Here is a 25,776-nt window from a genome sequence, read left to right on the forward strand (position 1 = left end):
AAAACCCTTCCCCACACTTCTTTCAGGCCACTGAGATTTTGGTATATAGGATTTCTAATTTAAGTTAATATAATTTTAGTAGTGAATGTATTTCAAGCTCCTTGAAGGCCCTTTTTTTTGTTTTATTTATTTATTTACTTACTTATGTATTTTTGTTTTTTTCAGAGGTCTTCTTTGTCCTTAAACTGTACTTATTAGAGATGGAGTGTCAGAATAATACATTTTAAAGTCATTTGAAGTAATTCTTTTCTGTGTACATGTGCCACCAACTTGATACTGTTAGGTTCAGTTGTTTTAGTTTGTTTAAAATTTTTTTTTTTTTAAAGATTTTATTTTATTTATTTGACAAAGAGATCACAAGCAGGCAGAGAGGCAGGCAGAGAGAGAGGAGGAAGCAGGCTCCTGCGGAGCAGAGAGCCCGACGTGGCACTCGATCCCAGGACCCTGAGATCATGACCTGAGCCGAAGGCAGCGGCTTAATCCACTGAGCCACCCAAAAAAGAGATTTAAAAGAGCCAGACTTGATCCCAGGACCTGAATTGAATTCAGACGCTTAACTGACTGAGCCATCTAGGTGCCTCTAGTTTGTTTAAAATTTTTAGAGGTTGCTTTTTCCCTCTTTAATTTTAAATTCATGTAAAACATAAACATTGTCTGAAACTCAAATTTGTGAATCTAGTTTTCTTTCTAACTATATCTATTTTTCTTAATTTTCATATAATTCTCCCTGTTTTAAAAGTATAAACATGCAGGACACCTGGGTGGCTCAGTTGGTTAAGCATCTTCCTTCAGCTCAGGTCATGATCTCAGGGTCCTGGGATTGAGTGCCATATTTGGCTCCCTTCTCAGTGGGGAGTTTGCTTCTCCCTTTGCCCTTCTATCCAGTAGTGCTCTTTCTCACTCTCTCTGTCTCTCTCTCAAATAAATAAATAAAATCTTTTAAATATATATATATATATATATAAACAAATGCACACACATACATACACACTTATTTGTATTAATTTGCCTCAAAAAGTAGCATATTATAACCTGTTTTTTACCTTGCTTTTTTTGACTTAATACATAAGACAGATCACTCTATTTGCAGATAGAATACTGACCTTTATTCTGTTTTTACAGCGGCCGTATAATCTCATTATTTGTATATATTGTCGTTTGCCCACCTAATAACTCATTGATGGGGCTTTACAGAACAATGTGACTTTTAACTTACTTGTTTTTTCATATAGAGCTTGGGATTGCTTTGTTCGTTGCCTGGATCATGCTTATCTTGGTTCCCTTCTCAGTCACGTGATAGTAGCTTTGTTACCTCTCATACACATCCAGCCTGAAGAAACTGCAGCTATATTTCACTACCTCATAATTGAAAACAGGTATTTATTGTAACTGAAATTAATAGTAAAGTAGCAACTTTCTATTACTGTATATTTATGTCTCATGGCATTGGGATTACTGCTGTTAAGGTGGAATTGTTTACATTCTTTTTAATTTAGAATGCATCAAACAAAAATAATTGACATGCTTTAAGCCAATATAGATTAAACTAATGTTATTTCAGTTGTGACATTGACCCATAATAATTATGTTTAAAACATTTAGATCAGCAGCTCAAAATTATTTTTCATCAGTTTTTTTGTTTTTTTTTTTTTATTTTTTTTTTTTTCCCTTTTTATTTATTTATTTTTTTCAGCGTAACAGTATTCATTCTTTTTGCACAACACCCAGTGCTCCATGCAAAACGTGCCCTCCCCATCACCCACCACCTGTTCCCCCAACCTCCCACCCCTGACCCTTCAAAACCCTCAGGTTGTTTTTCAGAGTCCATAGTCTCTTATGGTTCGCCTCCCCTCCCCAATGTCCATAGCCCGCTCCCCCTCTCCCAATCCCACCTCCCCCCAGCAACCCCCAGTTTGTTTTGTGAGATTAAGAGTCATTTATGGTGAGAAAAGTAAGGCTAAATTTATCTTTCCTTTTTCTTTTTTCCTAAAGATTTTAATTATTTATTTGATAGAGCACGAGCAGGGTGAGGGGCAGAGGAAGAAGCGGACTCCCCACTGAGCAGGGAGCCCGAAGCAGGGCTCTATCCCGGGACTCAGGATCTTGACCAGAACCAAAGACAGATGTCCAACCATTTAGGCCACCTAGGCGCCCCTTTACCTTTCCTTTCACACTTAAAAGGCAGGTAGTTGAATAACATGAGAAAGATTAGGAGTTATGTTCACCTACTTTCTAGAGCTTACCTTAATTGAAACTCTCATTACTTCATTGCATTAGCCTTTTAACCAGCCTCCCTTCCTTTAGGCATTTATCACATTTCTTATTGTTCATATTTAAAAGCATCTCTTGGGGTGCCTGGGTGGCTCAGTGGGTTCAGCCTCTGCCTTCAGCTCAGGTCATGATCGCAGGATCCTGGGATTGAGCCCCTCGTGGGACTCTCTGCTCAGCAGGGAGTCTGCTTCCTTCTCTCTCTCTCTGCCTGCCTTTCTGCCTACTTGTGATCTCTGTCAAAAAATAAATAAAATCTTAAAAAAAAAAAATCTCTTTTATCAGTATTATTATAGCATATGGATACATTCTGTGATTCTCCCAATTACTAACTAATGAATTTCAAATTGCTTATCTTGACTTTTAAGTCTTTCCAAAATTTGGTCACTTTTTACTTCTTTAAACCTTTTCTCAAGATTTTCCAAAACAAAAAAAAAAAAAAAAAAAAAAAAATTTTCCAAAACAGACTGTGCTCTAGCTTACTTGGATTGCTATTGGAAGAACATACGTTATTCCCTTCCATTTTTGTATTTTACCCTGGTTGCTTTTAGCCTGGAATGTGTTTCTATACATGTTAAAATTTTTTTCTGTGTTTACACTTACTGTTATATATATACCTTTGTTTCTGAGAAGTTAGGGTTTAAGTACTACTTATTTACCTGTTTATACACATATTACTGCTATTCCCATTAATCATTTTCAATAACTGTCTAAGGAGGGAGAAAGTACAGAAAAAAAAGGTTAACGTAGGGTTTTTTTCAGTTAAATACTTTTATTTTGGATAATTTGAATATAATAGAACAACATAACCACTGATCTAGATAGCTTTTTCACATACTTTCTTGGAATTATGTAAATAGTGTTACCTGTGCTTTTTATTTACAGCAATTAATTTTCTACCTTTTCATATAAAAAAATTCTTTCATTTAGTGCAAGTTAGAAGATCGTGAACTCCCTGAATAAAGAAATTCTTTCAACTTCCTTTATTATTGCATCACCAGTGTCTAGCACGTAGTGGCACATGATAGTTGCTTTACTCATACTTGTTGCATAGATGAATGAAGACTAGAATTTAGAAATACTTTTTGGGTATTTAGTTATTATTAGCGTAGCCTTAATAAGATTTATATCTATTTCTCTTAAATTTTTAATGAGAATTTGTGTCTTAAGGTTGGGTTTGGCTATGTATCACTACACTGTGAAACACTCCAAAATCTAGTGTCTTAAAATTACAGCATTTTTATTTACTTATAATTTTGCCGCCTGGACTGGGTTCGGCTGGTAGATTCTTTGGTCACTAGTACGGCTGCAGTCAGCCAGCAGGAAGACTTGGCTGGTTTTCTGTCTCTTTCCATGTAGTCTTGGAGCCTCACTGTTTTTGTTTTGTTTTTTGTTTTTTTTAACATTTTATTTATTTATTTGACAGACAGAGATCACAGGTGGGCAGAGAGTCAGGCAGAGAGAGAGAGGGGGAAGCAGGCTCCCTGCTGAGCAGAAAGCCTGCAGGGCTTGATCTCAGGAACCTGGGATCATGACCTGAGCAGAAGGCAGAGGCTTTAACCCACTGAGCCACCCAGGCGCCCCTGGAGCCTCACTGTTTTCATGTAGCCTATTCATGTTGGTACCAGGCCAGACGTCTTATGCGGTGACTTAGGACTCTGAAGAGCACAAATCAGAAGCTGCCGGATGTTTTTGACACTTAGGCCCTGAATTGGCACAGCATTTTCCTCTGCCACATTCTGTGTGTTAAAGCAAATCACACACCTCACCCAAAATGAAGAGGAAGTGACTATATATGTATTCCTATACAAAGAAATACAGTTTTATTCAAGGCCACCAATGTAAATACTGCAATAGGGTGATTTCCTTAGATGTGATTGTTTGCCATTATTAATAACTAGACATGGTTAGGAAAGATCATTAATCCACTAGCACTTTTTTAAAGAATTTATTTGGGAGAGAGAGAGTGTGGGGGGAGAGGCAGAAGGATAGGGGAGAGAGAATCCCAAGCAGACTTCACACTGAGCACAGAGCCCCATTAGGCTCCATCTCATGACCCTGAGATCATGACCTGAAATCAGGAGTCGGACACTTAACCAACTGAGCCACCCAGGCATCTCTAGCATTTTTTTTTTTTTTTTTTTTTTTTTTTTTTAAATATTAGCTTTAAAATCTCTACTCTCAGTGTGGGGCTCAAACTCACCACCTGGAGATGAAGAGTCACATGCTCTACCAACTTAGCCCACCAGGTGTCCCCACTAGCACTTTTAAGTGTGAACTAAATTGGCCTTAGTTTCAACTTCTGCTTTATTTTTTTTAGTACTCATACTCTTTGCAAATAATTCTTTTTCTTCCACTAAACTATCAGGGATGCTGTACAAGATTTTCTTCATGAAATATATTTTTTACCTGATCATCCAGAATTAAAAAAGATAAAAGCAGTTCTACAGGAATACAGAAAGGTATTTATTTTTTTTATTTATGTCTTAGGAGATCATTGATACAAAATTGTTCCCAAATTCCAATACTTTGAACACAGGTTCTTTAGAATTAGATCTAGGGATAATATAGTCCTGTTCCAGTGGCTAATTTTGGCAATTAGATAGCCTTATCACAAACTATGATTTTTTTAGAAGGAAATTTAGCACTTAGATAAAGATGTCATTACATTATGTAGAACAGAGAGCAAAAAATACAGTACTTGTGACTTTACTTCAGTATGTCCCTACTTATAGTCCCCCAAAGAAGAAGCTACCATAGCTTCATGCCCAGAAAAGCTGCTGGAGAATTCTAGTTATGTTGTGCTACAAACAATGGTATGAAATTGTCAAATCTTACTGATTCCTGAGCTTTAGAAGGGGAATAACCTGTAGTTCCATCATCTTGAAGTCCAGTGAATTCTCCGAAATTATGAAGGTGTTAATAGTGATTCCGTAGAATTTTAGGACAGAAAGTGGAATACCTGATCTTGGGTCAGAACAGCAGAAATATTTACTGCAGACCCCAAGATTGGTCCTGAGGTCTTTATATTCTCTTTTATTGGATAACTCATTATAGTCATAAGATAAGTAATCAAATAAGGAGTGAATTATTCATTTGCATAATCTAGATTTGGTTCAAGGCTATTATGTAGTTCTTTGTAAGTTAAGGGAAACTTGTTATTTCTTACCAAGAAGGATTTTTTTCAGATAAGTAGATTCTTTATTTGATCGAAATAAAATTTTTCTCCAGGTCCAAAGATTTTAGAATGAGGGGCACTTGGGTGGCTCAGTAGTTAAGTGTCTGCCTTCGGCTCAGGTAATGATCCCAGGGTCCTGGGATGGAGCCCTGCATTGGGCTTCCTGCTCAACAGGGAGTCTGCTTCTCCCCCTCCCACTCCTCCTACTTGTGTTCCCTCTCTTACTATGTGTCTCTCTGTCAAAAAAATAAAATCTTAAAAAAAAATTTAGAATGAAATCCCTTCTGCAAGAATTACTAAAAATAATGTATGTTATATGAAGGAAGAAATGGAAATTATTTTTTGAAGATTTTATGTATGTATTTTTGCGAGAGAGAGCACAAGCTTGGCATGAGTAGGGAGAAGGGGCAGAGGAAGAAGCCGACTTCTGGTTGAGCAGGGAACCAGATATGGGACTTGATCCCAGGACCCTGGGGTCATGACCTAAGTCATGACGTAACCCACCGAGCCACCTAGGTGCCCAGAAATTATTAACGCTGCTTTTAATTGAGGTATAGTTTACTACTTTAATGGTAACTCTGCAGGGAATCTAGACTTTCTGAAATGGTTTCTGAAATCATTAACTGACATGGTGTATCTCTCTTTGTTCTGTATATAGGAGACCTCAGAGAGTACAGATCTTCAGACAACTCTTCAACTATCCATGAAAGCAATTCAGCATGAAAATGTAGATGTTCGTATTCATGCTCTTACAAGTCTGAAGGAAACATTGTATAAAAATCAGGTACATTAAGATCCTATGATACAATTTAAAGTATAGGAAAGTAAGATGTTAAAGAAATTTAAAAGCTTAAAGTTTAGTTTAAAGAAAAATGACAGGTTAGCATATTTACTTGAGATTCAGTAGGTTTAGTGAAAGAAGTAATTTTTATTTTACCACGATTATCAGACCTGACTAGAATCACTAATCCATGAAATACTCTTTGAGGCTGAATACCAGGGATGTGCAGAGTTTTTTGTTATTGTTTTGAAGGGTTATGATTTGACCATTTTGTTTTTGGTTATTACATATTCCTAAATAAGGTTGTACGTATACAATGGCAACAGTCCATTGTCTTCTCGCATAGTTTCCTATAGATACCTATCACATAATATCTCAGTAATTTTGCCATTTTACATTTTGAGTGAATTAACTTTAGTTTTAATGAAACTAAATTTTTAAGTTTACTTTTTCATGATGGCAGTGAACTTTTTCTTTTCTTTGGCAACATATTGTAGATTAGCTCTAACCTTGATGACAGTGAGAACTGGTATTTAAAATAACTTGATCACTATAAAGCTGTAAAACAGAAAAAAATTACCTGAGATAATTTGTTTTTGCATGTCAAGAACTTACATGATAGGGTGTGAAAGCCTAAAGACCCCTCATGAGTTAGGGGCTTTGCAAAACCAGGTTATGTTTGTTTTCACGATAGAAGGAAGCACTTATTTAGGACAAAAGATATACATGATGGTTATCATGCATATCACATGATGGATCAGTGAACTTGTAGAACTAGTGTGGGTAGCATCCAATGTGGAGATGGTCCTACCACAAGTGGGGAGCCTTGAGTCTCCTTAAGTTTTATGCTCTCCTAACTCTTAAGTCTACATTGACAATATTAGAGCCTCATTCCATGCCCTGCACTACTTCAGTGAAACTGTGTGCTTACCCTTTGCCCCAAACAAATCTCTCCCTGGATTTCAGGTAACTTAGAGGGCTTCTAGCTTTCTTTACTAATATAGGGATTTATGAATAGCATAGGATCTCTCCTCTTGGCCTAGAGGTATCCTAGGTTAGGTTATTTCTAAGCAGATGACATGCTGATGGCCTAATTTAATCTGAGAACTTAAAGAGATTGCTTATATTCTTAGGGAAAAGCCACAACTGCCCAACTTTTGCTACCTGTGTCACAAAAGAAAAATCACATCTGGTAATAACCCTGACAAGCCTTCCTTCAGCGTAAAGCCCCAGTGCTAAAAGATTAGCTAGGCAGAGTAGAAAGTGTACTTGTAGGAGTCTTGAAGATCAGATAGAGTCTGAATAAGATGTAAGGGCCACAGATATTTTAGGATATTTTAAAGTAAGGTTTAATCTAGTTTAGAATCAATTTATAGCTCGATAAATTTACTTTAAGTTAGTAAGAAGAGAACTAAAGATAATGGCTTGGAGGAGCCAGGGAAAATAAGAAAAGACATCCAGAGACACATGTGTTTCCAGCCATATCCGCACAGATAATGGCCTAAAACACCTACACAAAAAGAGAGAAGGAAATATTTTGGTTTTTGCGAAGTATGACGAGAAAGTAACATCAGTGTTGAAAGCAATTCAGTTAAGTTCTAGAATAGCACTGTCCAAAACAATTTTCTTTGAATATGGAAATGTTCTGTATCTGCACTGTCCACTCGTAACTGCTAGCCACATGTGGCTCTCATGAGCACTTAAGATGTGTGATTAAAGAGGGGCACCTGGGTGGCTTAGTGGGTTAAGCCTCTGCCTTCGGCTCAGGTCATGATCTCAGGGTCCTGGGATCGAGTCCTGCATCAGGCTCTCTGTCTACTTGTAATCTCTGTCTGTCAAATAAATAAATAAAATCTTTAAAAAAAAAAAAGATGTGTGATTAAAGAACTAGGTATTTAATTTTATTTCATTTTGTTCAAATTTAAATAGCTTCCCGTAGATAGTGGCTATGATATTGGATGTTGCAGCTCAAGAAGATTACTGAACCTATAGCGATAGGAGAGCAAGAAACTGATTTAAGAAAACAGGGTTAGAAGTCAAAGTCTTTGTATTGAATGCTGTGAGATCTATGAAAGAACAAATGCAAAAGATACTCTTTTAAAAGTTCAGATCTTAACCAGAGGGAGAGGAAAAGATACTTCAGGAGTACATTGAAAGGAGGTGTTTGAAATAATTAGATCTGGGGACACCTGGGTGGCTCAGTTGGTTGGGCCGCTGCCTTCGGCTCGGGTCATGATCCTTGGGTCCTGGGATCGAGTCCCACTTCGGGCTCCTTGCTCAGTGGGGAGCCTGCTTCTCTCTCTGCCTCTGCCTGCCACTCTGCCTGCTTGTGCTAGCTCTCGGACCAATAAATAAATAAAATCTTAAAAAAATAATTAGATCTGAAGTTTTGGTATAACTGGCTAAAGAAATAATTGGTTATAATGTAGTAACAAAGTAAACTCTAAAAGATGGTGTGACATTTAATAAGATAAGGGCTTCTATGGCCTTAGATACGTGACTGTTTTGATGGACTGACCCTGCAGAAGCCCTCTTCTAATAGGTAGCCCCCAAGAGGGTCATTGACATTAAAGAAATAAGTTTATACTCCTTACTTTTAAGGGGGAATATACAGTTTTGAAGGATATAAATGATACCTAAGGTTAGTGGATAGTAGGAAATTTTTATTTCTATGTCAGAAAAATCAGTCTATATATCACACTGAGCAACCATATAATCTCTTTCTGAAAATTGATAATACTCAGGTTGAAGTGAATCTCTGTGGTAAAATCCCAGTAGGAGAGGATGTTTGTATTGAGGACAAACTAAACTTTGCTGCCAATGCAGTATTCTAATAAAAAGACATTTGCTAATGATTACAAATCTGAGAATGAGCCCATTGAAAATAAAGCTGCTAGAGACCTCCAAGTTATACTAGGATAATGTTGGATGCCTAAATCTGAATCTCTATATACCCTCCAAAACGTAAAGAGCAACAAGGAGAGCAGATAAATCCACACATAACATATCTTCAACATAACTCTGAGACTGAGAATACTATGAACTTCAGATTACCTGTAAGCAGTGGAGCTATCTGGAGCTCACATAACAAATTTATTTTAAGAGCACTTAATTCTGAAAAGACTATATGAAAAAGAGGAGAATGGAGTGGAGGAGCCAAGGATAATGAGGCAAAGAAAAAATCACCAACAAAGATTGTCCAACTCAAAAAGTAGGTCAGGATGTGGTATATCAGAGCTCTGGCTACAAGGGAGATACTTTAAAGTATGTAGATCCTAAGGTTGTCATCTCTGAAAATCATTATGTCTGGGGAGAACTGAAAGAATAGGAGGATGGGGACATTCTTTGGGTGCTTAATTGTAAACAGAAAGAAAAAAGTAAGAGAGTTTTAAGGTTCCTGTAAAAGTAAAAAGACATCTCAAATCAAAGATGTGCCAGATTCTCCCTCTACTTACCTTCCCCAGAAGCTACTCATGAAAATAACTTTCATTAGGTTGACAGAAGAAAGTACTCATGAAATAGGAATCTTGCAAGCCACTGTAAAACCCTTACTATTAAATGGGATCTGGAGGGAGACAAACCATAAGAGACTCTTAATCTCACAAAACAAACTGAGTGCTGCTGGCGGGGGTGGGAGGGTAATGGACATTGGGGAGGGTATGTGCTACGGTGGATGCTGTGAAATGTTTAAGCCTGATGATTCACAGACCTGTACCCATGGGGCAAATAATACATTGTATGTTAATAAAAATAATTTTTAAAAAACCCTTACTGTTACTGCATACAGCTAATATAGAGGGTCTCAAATATAAATAAAAATATGTATATTCTATACATACAAGGTTTTTGTCAGACAAAAATTGAAAATTGAATCTTTTGGTTGCTGTCAAGTCCTCTCCCAACACTAACCATAAAGCAGAAGAAAACCAGAGTTAACACTACAGTCTGAATTAAATATTTCAAGCAATCATTTACAAATATGAAAAGAAAATTAAATGAAAAATTTAAAAAGCAAGAGAAATGGACAAAACCCAGAAAGATGGGACGTAAGAGGTGATTGAATTCAGAAAAGAAACTTAAGAAATGAAGATTAAATTATAAGGACCACAAGAGAGGATATATTTGTCTAAAAATTTAGTAAGGAGCCCTGAGAAAAGGCAGAAAAATTACCAAGAGAATGAAAATAAAGTTTAAAAAAGGAGTGAATAGGATCAAAGTGGTTGAAATGGAAGATTGGCAGATTTCACATACACTAGAGTTTCTGAAGAAGAAAAATAAAACAATAGAATGGAATTAATTTTTTTTGTTAGAGTGGAATTAATATTTAAAACTGTAAAAAAAACTTCCTGAAAGGAAAAGATCTAAATCTGCATGTTGAAAGGACCCAACTGTGTACCTGAGAAAATTGACCCAGACTAGTCAAGTCTGATAAATACCTTAGACTTTAATAATAAGAAAATTTCAGGACCTACATGCAAAAGTATATATTTAAAAATCCTTAGAAGAGTAAGAAAAGTAGGTTAGTATCAGACTTCTCAACACAGTAGGCTGAGACGGTAGCAGCATTTTTTAAAATGTCAAGCATAAAGTATGGGAATAAAGTATGAGTAAAGAATGAGTCAAGCTATCCTTAGACTAATACAGGTAGGGAGAAACACAATTGTAAACATCTAAGAGTTGAAGGTATACTGTTTGTATAAGCAAATCTTCCTATGAGATATATTAGAGAACAGCTTCAGGGAATCAAGAGAAGACTGGGGAGACATTGGCAAAAGGACCTGATGGTTACTGTTCATATATAATTATAGATCTAAGACTAGAGCAACAGTGGGAACAAAGATGAAAGAATTATATATGAATGTTATATATTCTAATAAAGTAGAAATAATGTAATTTTTTAATGGGAGAAGAGAAACAATGAGACATAAATAGAATAAGCTCAGTAATTGTTGCATCAGCAAAAACTAGGAGTCAAAATAGACCATTTCAAACTGGTAGCAGTTATAGAAGTTTAAGTAAGATAAAAGGACTGGAAAATTTAAAAGTATTAGTATAGAGGATACCTTTAGAACAAAAGTATCAACTTTCTCCCATATTAAAATAAATTAATTTTTAAAGCAAAAGAGAAAAAATACAGTAATTATAATACAAAATACAGTAATTATAATACAAAATAAATAAAATAAATAAAATAAATAAATAAATAAAAATAAAAATGACAGAATTGAGGCTAAGGATATCAGTCATATTAATAAATGTGAAAGACCTTGAAAAAAAATTAGTAATTTGACTTACAATGCAAGAACAAATTCTTTGCTATATACAGGATATACATCTAAAAAGGATAATTTAGAAATGCTAAAAATAAAGAGATGAGCAAATTTATAACCAATAAGTTGAAATAATAAGAAAATAGGAATTCTCATTCTGCTACTAGATGACAAAGATTTGAAACCAAAATCATTTAATATCACATAAAAAGGTCACTTTGTAATGGTAAAAGCCATAATTCATGAAGAAGATACAAAATTCACAAAGAAGATACTACATACATATCGATAAGATATAGATATAGATTCTCCTGAATGAGCAACTTCATGGAGACAGAAAGTAGATTAGTGGTTTCCTGTGGCTGGGAGGATGGGGGAAATAGGGATCGACTGCTATTAGGTACAGTTACTTTTTTGGGTGATAAAAATATTCTGGAATGGGGTGCTGGGTGTCTCAGTGGGTTGAGCGGCTAACTCTTGATTTCAGCTCAGGTCATGATCTCAAAGTCCTGGGATTGAGTCCCTCGGTTCAGTGGGGAGTCAGCTTCAGGATTCTCTCTCCTGCTGACCCTCCTCTCCTCTTCCCCCGTCCCGCATGCTCTCTCTCTTCTTTCTCTCTCTCTAAAATCAATAAAACAATCTCCAAAAAATGTTCTGGAATTAGAAGTAATGGTTGTGCTTGTATTACACCTTGTAGATATACTAAATACTGATTTGTATACTTTAATAGAGGGAATTTATAGTATGTGAATTAAATTTCAACAAACCTATTTAAGAAAAGACAGCACAGGAAGAAAGTAATAAAAAATAAAAGTGGAGGGCTCCTGGGTGGCTCAGATGGTTAAGCATCTGCCTTCACTCAGGTCATGATCCCAGGGTCCTGGGATCAAGTCTTACATCAGGCTTCCTGCTCAGCAGGGAACCTGGTTCTATCTCTGCCTCTCTCTCTCCATGTCAATCATGAGTAAATAAATAAAATCTTTAAAAAGTTAAAATAGAAATTAATGATATAGAGAACAAAAAAAACTAATAAAAATTTTAGTTCTTTGGAAAACATTAGCAAAATAGATAAATATCTAACCTAATGAAGAACAAAAAGCAGAGAGCAAAAATTTGTAAATAGGAAATGACAAGACAGAAATAACCATTGAAACAAAGGAATAAATAAAATACTTCTTATTTTTTAAGATTTATTTATTTTTAAGATTTTATTTATTTATTTGACAGATCACAAGTAGGCAGAGAGGCAGGTGGGTGGGGGGTGGGAGCGGGGGGTGGGGTGGGGTGGGAGCAGCAGGCCCCCTGCTGAGCAGAGGGCCTGATGCGAGGCTCGATCCCAGGACTCTGAGATCATGACTTGAGCTGAAGGCAGAGGGCCAACCCATTGAGCCACCCAGGCGCCCCAGGAAATATTTTTTAAAATGGCAAACCACTTTGTACCCTTCTGTGCAAATATATTTGCAAACTTGGATATTTTCCCTTGAAAATTTAGTTTATCAATACTGACTACAGTAGAAAGACTAGTTTCTATAGAAGAATTAGAGAATATTATAAAAGAATTACGTCTAGAGGAAAGCACCAGGCCTAGTGGTTGCACAGGGGGATTTTTACCAAATCTTCAAAAAAGTTAGTCCATATGCTGTTTTAAATTATTTTGGAGCATAGTAAATGAAGGAAAACATCCAGTTTTTTCTGAGGAATATGATGTAACAGTGTTCACTAAACTCCATGAAGATAGCACAGAACAGTAAAATTAAATTTCATTATCCACTTAAAAATACTGATACAAAAAATTCTAAGTGAAATATTATCAAACAATTCAGTTTCACATAAGAAAATAATACCCCATGACCAACTGTAATATATTCCAGGATTGCAAGGATGGTTCTTATTTTGCAGTTCATTAATGTAATTCACTATATTCATATGTCTGAGGAGAAAAGTCATACCATTATTTCCATAGATCCTGAAAAAACCTTTAACAAACTGTAACATCCACTTCAGATAAAAAACCCAAGAAAATAAGAATTGGTGGATACTACCCTAATACATATATGTGTATGTATATATTTGTATACGTGCACACATACATACACATACTTAATGGGAAAATAAGATGTATTCCCACTAAAGCAAGCTTACTCATCTCCACTGTAATTTAACATTGAGCTGAAAGTATCACCCAATGACTTTAGATAAGAAGTCAGAGTCGTAAAGAATTGGAAAAAAGGTAAAGGAATTCTTTTAAAGATTATTTATTAATTTATTTTTAAAAGAAAGGGAGAGAACGAACAGGGGAGGGGCCGAGGGAAAAGCAGACTCCCTGCTGAGTAGGGAGCCTGATGTGGGGCTTGATACCAGGACCCTGGACCTGAGCCAAAGGCAGATGCTTACCCAGCTGAGCCACTCTGTGCCTCTGTAAAAGAATTTCTATTGGCAGATAGGTTAATGTACCTGAAAAACTAGGGAATTATCAATAAAATTAACTCAGATAACTAAGTCAGTAAGATAGGAGGATATAAAGTCAACATATAAAAAATAATTTTCATATAACAAGCAATAACCAGGTAGAAGATCTGTTGGAAAATCCAACTTATAATAGTACAGAAAAAGATAATATAGGAATAAGCATAATGAGAAATGTATAAACCAATAAAAAAAAACCTTGAAATTCCTGAAAGACACAAAAATGTAGTAGGTTTAAACAAATTGAAAGCATCCCATATTTATCTGGTAGGTTGCCTTAGGTATTACAAAGGTTTCAGTTTTCTCTAGTATTCTGACTTTATAAATTTAATGCTATCCCAAAGGAATGCCAAGAAATGACTTTTTTTTTTTTAACTACAAAAGTTCATATTAATGTTCATATGGAAAAATAAACATAATAATAGCAAGACAACTCTGGGGGGAAAAAGCAACTATGAGGGTTTAGTATCCTTACTAGATAGTAATATACTCTATAGCCTCTATAATTTTAACAGTGTGTTTCTGGTGCATGAATAAATAGATCAGTGAGAAAGAAAGTTCAAGTATAGACCTTTATGTATATGGACATTTAGGATATGATAAAAATTATATTTTCAATAATTAGAGCAAACAAATTTGTTTTGACAATTGGTTAAGCATTTGGAAAATGATAAAATTGGGTCCATATGTTAGAAAGCCTTTTTAAAAGAGGAATTGAACACATACTCATTTTTGGAATTCAGTATTTTTGCTGAAAAAGGAAACTTAATTGCTCTAACCTAGAAGTTGACACATTATTAAGTACATAAGAGATAAGTATATTTTTAAATTACCTTTCATTTAGTGTTTCATAACAAGTATTGCCTTGAACTGAATTTATTTCTGCCAACTAAAGTGATCTTATATTTTCTAGTGTTAGCATGTTAGTAAATGTTTATAATTTCTTGTATTAGTTTTGGTATTTATTCATTACTAATTTTTAAGTATTTATATCTGAATTCATTTGTAATGTTATTTAAGTGATCGACTATTAAAGAGTCTTAATGAGATAAAATGTCTTTTTATTTTTCTGTTGAAATGATTACTCTTGAATCATAGTTTTAACATGGAGTTTGAGATGCTCATGTATGCTTTACTTTTGGTAGAAAGAAAATAGTATAAATGAAGAAGTTCTAAAGTGTCACACAAATACAATATCTATTTCAATACAATATAATTGTATTTTCAATACAATATCAATTTCCACTGCCTTGAAAATAGTCTCTTCTTACTTAACAGGTTTCCATTACAGCATCCTCAGGAAACTGATGAAAAAAGATTCCTTGAACCAACATTTTGTTTCTCATCACCATGGAACCCTTTTCCTGTTATTTTTTTCTCCTCTGCTGGTTTTATTTACACTTCAGTCTGCTTGTTTTAAATAGTACCTGTTCCTTGTTGACTTATTTACTTAAGTATCTATCCTCTATCCTTGAAATGTTACCCTGAGATCTTTTTCATTTTCTTAATTGCTTTCTTACATTGTAAATATATTTGTTATTATACATAACGTATATGATATTTTAATTACTTATTTACGTGTCTGTTTTCCACTTAGACTGGGAACTTGTTGGGAGAAGTCTGTGTCTTATTTATTTTTGTATACTAATGTAATAATACTCAGTAGCTGTTTAGTGGATTAAGGATTAAAACTTTCTAAAATGATTATAATCTTACAGAATGTATTGTGAACTATATTATGTGAACTCTGCAGATATAGGAATTTAATTTTGTCAATGTTTGTCATATATTCCTTAATATTTTAAGCTTTCTAGTTAGGAAAATATACTAGTTTATAGAAATTACATAAAAATTTTCTTTCTGCTTTCAGGAAAAACTGATAAAATATGCAACAGATAGTGAAACAGTGGAACCTGTTATCTCACAGTTGGTGACAGTACTTTTGAAAGGTTGCCAAGATGCAAACTCTCAAGCCCGGTTGCTCTGTGGAGAATGTTTAGGGGAATTGGGGGCAATAGATCCAGGTCGACTAGATTTCTCAACAACTGAAAGCCAAGGAAAAGATTTTACATTTGTGGTAAGTAATGGTAATTTGGAACGACAAGAAGAGTTCTCTGTCCTATTTGAATTTCTATATTTCATTTACAAAGAATTCTTTAGGTTATCCTTAGTGGCAACATGATCTAAACTAGACAATTTAGGTAACTTCAGAGTTTATTCCTTAATATTATGTGCCAGGATCTAGTGCCAAAAACAATAAAGCTAGAGTCCAGCCTAGTGTGCTGTGTTCTTTTTAAAAGCTTCCCAACCTAATGATAACAAATAGTTTAAACCTAATTAATTATTTAAATACTACTATTTCGGGGCACCTGGCTGGCTCAGAGGGTTAAGCCTCTGCCTTTGGCTCAGGTCATGGTCTCAGGGTCCTGGGATCGAGCCCTGCATCGGGCTCTCTGCTCAGCAGCAAGCCTGCTTCCCCCCCTCTCTCTGCCTACCTCTCTGCCTACTTGTGATCTCTCTCTCTGTGTCAAATAAATAAATAAAACCGTTAAAAAAAAATACTACTATTTCAACTCTGTTGCTAAGTATTTTCATTGGAAACTAATTTCTCAAGGTGTCATAATAGTGAATGTATAGAAAAGTTTCCATGGTCAAGTGTGTTTAAGAAATCCTGTAAAACAAAATCAAACAGAACATCTACTATATCATTTAATGTATGCACTATGCACATCCAAGAGGAGCGTATGGTAAAATTTACTTCTTGGAGTGTCTCAAATGACCAGGCTTCTATAGCATGCAATTTAGGAAATGCTATATATGCAATTTTCTTTTTAGGTTAAAAAAAAGGTTGATTTTTTTTTTTTTTTTTTAAAGGTGAAAAAAAAGAAAAATAAGGGGCAATTGTCTGGTTTAGTTGGAAGATCATGTGACTAACTCTTGATCTCAGGGTCATGAGTTTGAACCCCTCATTGAGTGTAGAGATTACTTAAAAATAAAATCTTCAGCAACAGCAACAACAAAACAAAACAAAAAGTGAAACTTGTTGGAGCTATGCAAGAGTCAGTTGATTCTAATACTCTTTAGCCTAAAAAGCCTTAAGTTTGGTTTCTTGAGTACAGATAACATTTTAGCCTTGATATCAAACCTAGTGTCCTTTCTTTTTTTGAGTTAAATTCACCTAGGTAACTAAGAAATTAGGTTAATTAACCAAGTAAGGTTTAAACCAAGTACAGTTTAAAAAAATTTATATACTTTATCCGTGATTTTTTCTTTTTTTTGAGGCTGGAGTAGAAGATTCAAGCTTCGCCTTTGGATTATTGATGGAACTAACAAGAGCTTACCTCGCATATGCAGATAATAGCCGGGCTCAAGATTCAGCTGCTTATGCCATTCAGGTAAGAGTATGTATGGTTAGTACTGGCTTTTTGTTACTGAATTCTAGTAAGAAAGTTGTAAATCTGTATGTTGAAAACTAATTTTTGTAAACTATCATTATCAGAGTTCATAATGATCATAATGTAAGTTCATGACAAAATTTCAGAGTATAGAAATGTACTCTCTTGACAGATCATTATAGATACTTTGGACAATTTTCAGAGTATTTAACATATATATCTTTTCCATCACACAAGGAGATCATACTACTTATGATGTTCTGTAACTTGATTTTCTTTTGTATTCCATAGTCTGTTTTGGGTAATTTTCCATTTCAGTACAGGTCTCTAATTTATTCTTTTCAATAACTTAATATTCAATAAGGATGTACCATAATTTGTTTAAGAAATTTATTTGACACACTTAAGATGTATTCAGTTTTTTCGCTTTAATAAGAAATACGTCAGAGAACATACATATATTGCTGAGTACTTGAGTGAATATAGCAATAATATAAATATCTAGAAGTTAAAAAACGTCACAGAGCAAGTACAGAATTTACATTTGATAAATTTTGTCAAAAAAAGTTTCACCAGTTTATACTTCTTTGACAAACCGGCCTTTTTTTTTAAAAAAAAGATTTTATTTATTCATTTGACAGATAGAGATCACAAGTAGGCAGAGAGGCAGGCAGAGAGAGAGGAGGGAGGAACCAGCCTCCCTGCTGAGCAGAGAGCCAGAGGCGGGGCTCGATCCCAGGACCCTGAGATCATGACCTGAGCCGAAGGCAGAGGCTTTAACCCACTGAGCCCCCAGGCGCCCCTGACAAACTGGCCTTTTTCAGAATTTTAAATCTTTATCAATGTGACAGATGAAAAATAGTACCATTTTACTTGAATAGCGTTTAATTATGAGAGAGGTATATCATTCTTTATATATTTATTGCTTTTTTTGGCGAATTTTCTGTAGATGATCTTTGCCCATTCTCTTGGTATAGATTTAATTTTTATTACTATTTATTATACTTATTTGTATATAGTAGAAATTAACCCTTTGTAAATCGTACATGTAGTAAATATTTTTCCAGTGTGGCTTTTTTGCTCTTTTTTCATGATTTTTTTTTTTCAAAAATTTATTTGTTTAAAAAATGTTTTGTTTTGTTTTGTTAGATATTCAGATCTGGAATTCATGGTGAGTGGTTTGAGTTTCAGATATAAATTTGGAGGTATTCATTATAGAGATAGTATTTAAAATTATGATCCTGGGTAAAATGATCAAGAGAGGGAGTACAGGTAAAAAGATTCTAGTAGTTGAGCTCTGGGCATTGAGAGATCAGTGAGAAAAGGAGGGAACAGGTAAGAAAACTGAGAAGGAGCTGCCAGTAAGGTAGGACAATGTGGTGTTCCAGAAGACAAGAAAGTGTCTTTAAGGGAGAGTGGAAGAATGAAATAGTACCTGGGAAGAAAAGAGGAGTGAAGATAGGAGAAATAATAGTATGCTTACATGTAAATATATAATTCAGCGGAGAGGAGAATAGATGATGTAGGAAAGAATTGATATAATACTACTTTTAATAGAAAGATGTGGAATATAGTGTGCAAGTGGAGGGGTAGCCTTAATTAAAAACAAAAGCAGTTCATCTGTAGTAAGAGGAGAGAAAGCATTTGGGCACTGATACTGATAATGCCAGTGTGGGTAGATACGTAGGTGGAAGTTATGGAAGTCTCTTTGGATCGCATCTGTTTTTTCAATGGAATATGAAGCAAGGTCTACAATTGCTTAGTGTATTGGTCTTTTTAAGAGTATAAATGGCCCCCTCCAAAAAGAGAGAGAATTGCTGATCTATGTAGAAGGGTTTGTTATTAGCTAGAGTGACTTTGCCCCATGAAAAATAATCTGGCTTCAAACAAAATTTTATTAATATTTTAAAGTAAAATGAAAATGGGTTCTGGATATTTTTGTATTTGAACTTTTCAGATACTTCCTTACTTTTACTAAAAAATACTAAATATAAGTATGAAGTATGTGTTTTACTAGACAGTGCTTATATTTATAAATATTAGAAATACATCTATTGCATATGGTCATGGTCATGTTCAGTGGAATTGGAAAGAAAGAGTAATTTGGTGATAAAAGATATAATATCCTAACATGTTTGTCTTGTTTTGAATATTAATATTAGAGGCAAAGATCTTTTTTCATTTATCAATATTTTATTTTACTATTTTCAGGAAAGTAAAATAAAACCATCTAATTTGGGGGCCTGAATAGTAAATTGGTCTTTAACATTTGCATGCTCTTTTCAGTTTCTTTTTTTAAGTAAACTGTACTCCCAACATGGGGCTTGAACTCTGAGATCAAGAGTTCCATGTTCTTCCTGCTGAGCTAGCCAGGCACCCCTTCTTTTCACAATTTTAAGCTCAGTATTTTATGCATAGAATTTGAGATATCTTGAATTTTTTAAAACTATTTTGGATTTGTAGTTGCTTTCATTAAAATTCAGAAAAGATCAAATTCAAAGAATTATACTGCTGCAAATATGGACAATTTCATATTTTCCTCCAAATAGCTCGTAATCTTATAGTACATATTATATGTATAGAACATTAACTTCGTGTTCATGTAGTGCATAGTCACAGCTTTGTGGCATTAAGTAAGCACCTAAATGGTTTTAAGCATTAAAATAGATGTCCTAAGCAGTTCACAACTCCAAAATTTTAAATTCTGTATATTTAAAAATTATTTTTGTAACCATTTTGTATAGAATATTGATGAGTATAAAGATTTATCTGCTTCACTATAGATTTACAAATGTAAAATATGTATTTGTAGGAGTTACTTTCAATTTATGACTGTAGAGAGATGCAGACTGATGGCCCTGGTCACCAGTTGTGGAGGAGATTTCCTGAGCATGTTCGGGAAATCCTGGAACCTCATCTAAATACTAGGTTTGTAAACTCAATAAAACCATTTTTATAAAATTATTTTTAACTTTATAAAATTAATGTCATTTTTTAAAAAAGATTTATTTATTTATTTTAGAGAGAGCAAGAGAGCATGCATGTGTGAGAGTTGGGGGGAGAGGAAGAGAGAGAGGGCGAGAGAATCTTCAAGCAGACTTCTCACTCAGCACAGAGCCCAGTAGGGGGCCCGATCCCATGAAGCATGAGACCATGACCTGAGCTGAAACCAAGAGTCAGACACAACCAACTGAGCCACCTAGGTGCCCCGTAAAATTAATGTTATTTTTGAAATAACTTTTTAGCTTTGAAAGTATTTTCAGTAGTTGTATTCAGGAGTATGTATTTTCCACTGTGACTATGCCTATAATGTCAAAATGAAAAGTACAGTCTGCTCATTGGTTAAATTCTATAATTTTAAGTATTTAGATGAATTTATTGAAGCTACAAAAGGATTGATTTTTTTAAAATTCGATCAGTAATACTTTGAGAAAATCCATTTAAAATTGAATATGAGTTTAATAAAATTTTGATAGGCATAATTAATAAAGAAATTTAAGAGTTTAAAGCTAGTTCCAAAGCCTTTAGTAACCCCAACTACAGAGTAGAAATTTCAACCCTCCAATTTCTCTTCATGAAGATATTTTTTCCCTCTTCTTTAAAAAAAAAAAAAAAGTATATTCTAACCTCTTTTTAAATTTTAATAATTTTATTAGGACTGATTGAAATCTGGACACCTGGGTGGCTTAGTGAGTTAAGCATCTGCCTTCGGCTCAGGTCATGATCCCAGGACTGAGTCCCACATTGGGCTGCTTGCTCAGCAGGAAGACTGCTGCTCACTCTGCCTGCCACTCCCCCTGCTTGTGCCTTCTCTCTCTCTCTCTGACAAATAAAATCTTAAAAAGAAAAGACTGATTGAAATCTATAAAATTATAAATTATTTTTGATTAGAAACTATGAAGTACCCTAGGTCACATACTTATTAGATATGTGACGTTGGGTCAATTACTTCTTTGAGCCTTGGTATAGTCCTAGACTTGTGGTAAATTCTTTATAAAAGACCTTAAGTTTGGATACTTACTTGGTAGATATCTCTTTATATTTAGAAACCTTTTAAATTTAGAACGTTTTATGTGTAGAAACAGATGAGTGCAGCTGATAGAGACAGTGGGGCAATGGAGTAAGTAGAGAATATTAATAAGAGAGTTCTTATTAAATGAAATGAAAGGACTTAAGAAATGAAGGACCATGAAGACCATGCTGGTTAAGAAAAGTAATGAAAGAAAAGTATTTACAGATCAAGAGAATTTAACAGGGTCAAGGGACAGAACAGGATAGAGAGTTAATGTGCTTGTATAACTGGATGAAAGAACTAGAAATTTTGGAAGCTAGGGCTATAGAGTAAGATATCTAAGTAGTTCATCTTGGAAGTGAAGAAATTTTTTTGTATTGGCAAGGGAGTCCTGATAAAGAAGTAGAAGAGAAAATCCTTGAGAAGTTTTGAGTTTGATTAGTTGGTCCCGCCAGCCATTAAAGTCACTTGGGATGGTAAGACTTCGGGAGGAAAAGAAACACAGAGAGGTACTAAAGTTATCAGTGAGTTCAGTAATCAGCGAGTTTAATAGATGCCCATCATAAGAAGTAGACAATGATACGCCTGGGAGGCTTGAACCTCAGAGGAACAAGTCTTTCTTACACAGAATGGAGTTGGAAGGATCAGAAAGAAGCTCTGAGGAAGAGGAGGAGGCCGATTCAAATCTTTTAAAGTACTTGGGATATGCAGGAGTGACTTTCCACCCCATTATTAACAAGGAAATCAGAAGAGTAGTATCTTTAACCATATTTTAGTAAAGCAAGGCAGTAGTAGGGCAGTCAGTGAAGGAGTTGATATAGTTCTTTGTGTATTTTATACTAAAATTCTCAACAGATGATTATATGTGTATTTTAATCAACAAATTTTTGAAATTACAGATATAAGAGTTCTCAGAAGTCAACAGATTGGTCTGGAGTAAAGAAGCCAATTTACTTGAGTAAATTAGGTAATAACTTTGCAGAATGGTCAGCATCTTGGGCAGGTTATCTTATAACAAAGGTAAGAGAACTCTGTTCAGAATTAGTTAAATGAACAGAAATGTTACAGGAAACCAGAACATCTATCTGAATGTATAGCATAAATAGCAGGCATTGAAATATGGGTGCTGGTAGTGGTAGAAGTTTCTATAGAAACTGTTTACTAATAGTAACAATTTCTGTATTGTTACTAGTTTCTGGGTAAGAGGGTAATTATTTTTATCAGGCAAATAATTATGGTCGTTGCAAAATTTCTATTACAATTATGTCTGTTCATTTTGCATCATGAAATGATACTGTTTAAAAAATGACCAACTGAGTCACACAGGCACTCTGAGTTTCTTGTATTTTTATGAACATACTGCAAATATATTATGTGAAATGTAGAATAGCATTAAATTAATTACTTCCAGATCTGGAATCTTTGATTTAGTTTAGTTTTTTGTTGTTGTATTTTAAGTGAAGTGTTTATATTTGAGAAGGAAAAAATCTTTAAATTTAAAAAGAGAACAGTAATGTTGGCAAATCTAACATTAAATTGTAACAATAAAATTTGACTCTAATCCCAAGTGATTTATTTTCTATTTCTTTCATTTTTTTTCCTATAGTTAGTTACTGTTCGTAACTTATTAAAAATGTGAGTCGTATACTTAATGTACTGGCCCAGAGTACACATTTTGGTTACTTTACTCATCTGTGTGCTCAGGGAGTTAGTACAGTGAATTTTAATGTTAGCTAAGTAAAATATACTGTAATTAGGGAGGTTAATCTGTAACAAAACATGATGCATCCAAAAATTAACTGAAGGGGAAAGGCCATTTATGTTGAGGTGATTGACATTGCCTTTAGGGGTCACAGCAGTTCAGGCATTTTGAGATATTTAAAGTGACCAGAGAGATGGTGATCTGACATCCTCTTGCATGAGTGTGCCTGCCCCTCTTCATACAAGAATACCCTACTCTGCAATGATAAATTATCTCGTGTGTTTTTTGTTTTTTTTTACACTAATCAATAGAGTAAAATGTGTAAAATTACTATCCTAAACCATTTGGATTTATAGGTTCGGCATGATCTTGCCAGTAAAATCTTCACCTGTTGTAGCATTATGATGAAACATGATTTCAAGGTGACCATCTATCTTCTTCCACATATTCTAGTGTATGTCTTATTGGGTTGTAATCAGGAAGATCAGCAAGAGGTGAGAGATACCATTTTATTTGATCTCTAATTGTCCAAACATTTGTCCACTAGTAATTAGTATTAGAAAAGCTAAATGTTAGGAAATACAGATCAGTGTATGGCTGGCTGTGTATATACTTGTCTCATTCTTAAAAATCTTTTTAACCTTTTATTTATTGAACAATTAGTTTAGAAAATTAGAAAATGTATATTATATATGCCCAAATATATATAGAACTTTCTGAAATAAAGAATACATAAGAAATTACTGATAGTGGTTTTTCCTGGTGAATAGTACTATGGATTAGGCTAGGGGAGGGAGGGGTACCTGAGTGGCTCAGTGGGTTAAGCCTCTGCCTTTGGCTCAGGCCATGATTCTAGGGTCCTGGGATCGAGCCCCGCATCGGGCTCTCTGCTCAGCAGGGAGGCTGGTTCCTCCCTCCTCTCTTAAAAAAAAAAAAAAGGATAGGGGAGGGAGAATATTTTACTTTTTGTTTTACTATACTTTGTAAAGTTTCTTTTTTTAATCACATATATACAACATTTCTTTTTAAAAAATAGTTCTTTTTTTTTCCAGATTTATTTACTTATTTGAGGGAGAGAGAGAAAATAGCATTGGGGGAAGTGTAAGGGGAAAGGGTGCCCAACATAGGGCTGAGTGCAGAGCCCAATGCAGGGCTCGATCCCATGACCCTCAGATTATGACCTGAGCCAAAAGGATCAAGAGTTGGGTGCTTAACCAATGGAGCCACCCAGGTGCCCCCCAAAATGATTATTTTTAATAGCATAAGTAGCATATTACTATGTTCTTAATGTAAATATTTGAATTATACAAATGAAAGCGTACCCTTTGACTACCATTCCTGATCTCATATTCCCAGAGATCATCACTGATACTAATTTGAAATGTATATTTTCAGGGGCTCTTGGGTGGCTCAGTTGGTTAAGCATCTGCCTTCAGCTCAGGTCACCATCCCAGGATCCTGGGATGGAGCCCCACCCACATCAGGCTCCTTGCTTAGCAGGGAGCCTGCTTCACCCTCTCCTGCTAATCCCCCTGCTTGTACACTCTCTCTGTGTCAAATAAATACATAAGATCTTAAAAAAATTTTTTTTTGATGTGTAGATATTTTCTTTTTTTTTTTCTTTTCAAATTAATGGGTTTTTAAAAGATTTTATTTATTTATTTATTTATTTATTTATTTCTCAGAGAGAGAGAGAGCGAGAGCACACAAGTAGGCAGAGAGAGAAGCAGGCTCCCGCTGAGCGGGGGGAGCCCAATGCGGGACTCGATCCCAGGACCCTGGGATCATGACCCGAGCCGAAGGCAACAGTTTAACCCACTGAGCCACCCAGGCATCCTGTGGTGTAGTTATTTTCAAACCTTTTTATTTTTTAATGCCGTTTGTTCTGTTTAAGTTTTTCAGTGATATCATTGTAGGTATTTTGCAACTTGCCATTTTTTTAATATATATTTATTGAGCCAACATTTTTTTATTAATGCTGTATAATATAATCCTTCCATTTTGTAGTTGTACTGTAGTTTAACTATTGCCATAATAATAATTATTTCCATTTTTTTTGTTCTTACAATGCCATTGTATGCATTATGATGAGTCTTACTTGTGAAAGCATTTGTGTGTGTGTGTTTAAGGTGTATTCCAAAAAAGAGAATCGTTGGTTTATATGGTATTGTACATTTAAAATTTTATTAGAGACTAAATTCATCTCTTCCGCTTATAGTTGCCTTAGAATGTTTGGTCTTACATGTAAGATAATAGCAAAATGATACTACACAATACATTATTAACCATAAAATGAGTTCTTCTTAGGTTTATGCAGAAATTATGGCAGTTTTAAAGCATGATGATCAGCATACCATAAGTACCCAAGACAGTGCATCTGATCTGTGTCAACTCAGTACACAAACTGTGTTCTCCATGCTTGACCATCTCACACAATGGGCAAGGCACAAATTTCAAGCACTGAATGCGGAGAAATTTCCTCAAAGCAAATCTAACAGAGATAAATTAGACTCAGTAGGTGAGTCATAACTTGTGTTTATTTTCTTCTCTTAATTATTAACGAGTTAGCTACTTCCTGTATCAATTCTGTAATTTAAGCATTAGCTTTTTAAAGACCTATGTTTGTTTTCCTGCATATTTCCCCCTACCCCCTGAGGTAGCCCTTTCACTGAAAAAAAACAGAGAATTTATAGTCAGAAAACTT

The 25,776-nt window shown here is 34.8% G+C and overlaps 1 protein-coding gene across 2 annotated transcripts in view; it reads left to right on the forward strand.

Moving 5' to 3' along the window:
* Nucleotides 1-25,776, forward strand: part of ATR (ATR serine/threonine kinase) — a 99,015-nt gene that overhangs the window by 33,086 nt on the left and 40,153 nt on the right. For both annotated transcript variants that reach the window (XM_046002125.1, XM_046002126.1), the window contains exons 19-27: nt 1,233-1,376; nt 4,637-4,730; nt 6,105-6,230; nt 15,834-16,040; nt 17,245-17,358; nt 20,171-20,286; nt 22,270-22,390; nt 23,429-23,566; nt 25,380-25,590. In XM_046002125.1, coding sequence (XP_045858081.1) covers nt 1,233-1,376; nt 4,637-4,730; nt 6,105-6,230; nt 15,834-16,040; nt 17,245-17,358; nt 20,171-20,286; nt 22,270-22,390; nt 23,429-23,566; nt 25,380-25,590 — 1,271 coding nt within the window. The remainder of the gene's footprint in view (nt 1-1,232; nt 1,377-4,636; nt 4,731-6,104; nt 6,231-15,833; nt 16,041-17,244; nt 17,359-20,170; nt 20,287-22,269; nt 22,391-23,428; nt 23,567-25,379; nt 25,591-25,776) is intronic.

The sequence above is a fragment of the Meles meles genome, chromosome 4 (genome assembly GCF_922984935.1).
Source record: "Meles meles chromosome 4, mMelMel3.1 paternal haplotype, whole genome shotgun sequence".
Classification (NCBI taxonomy): domain Eukaryota; kingdom Metazoa; phylum Chordata; class Mammalia; order Carnivora; family Mustelidae; genus Meles; species Meles meles.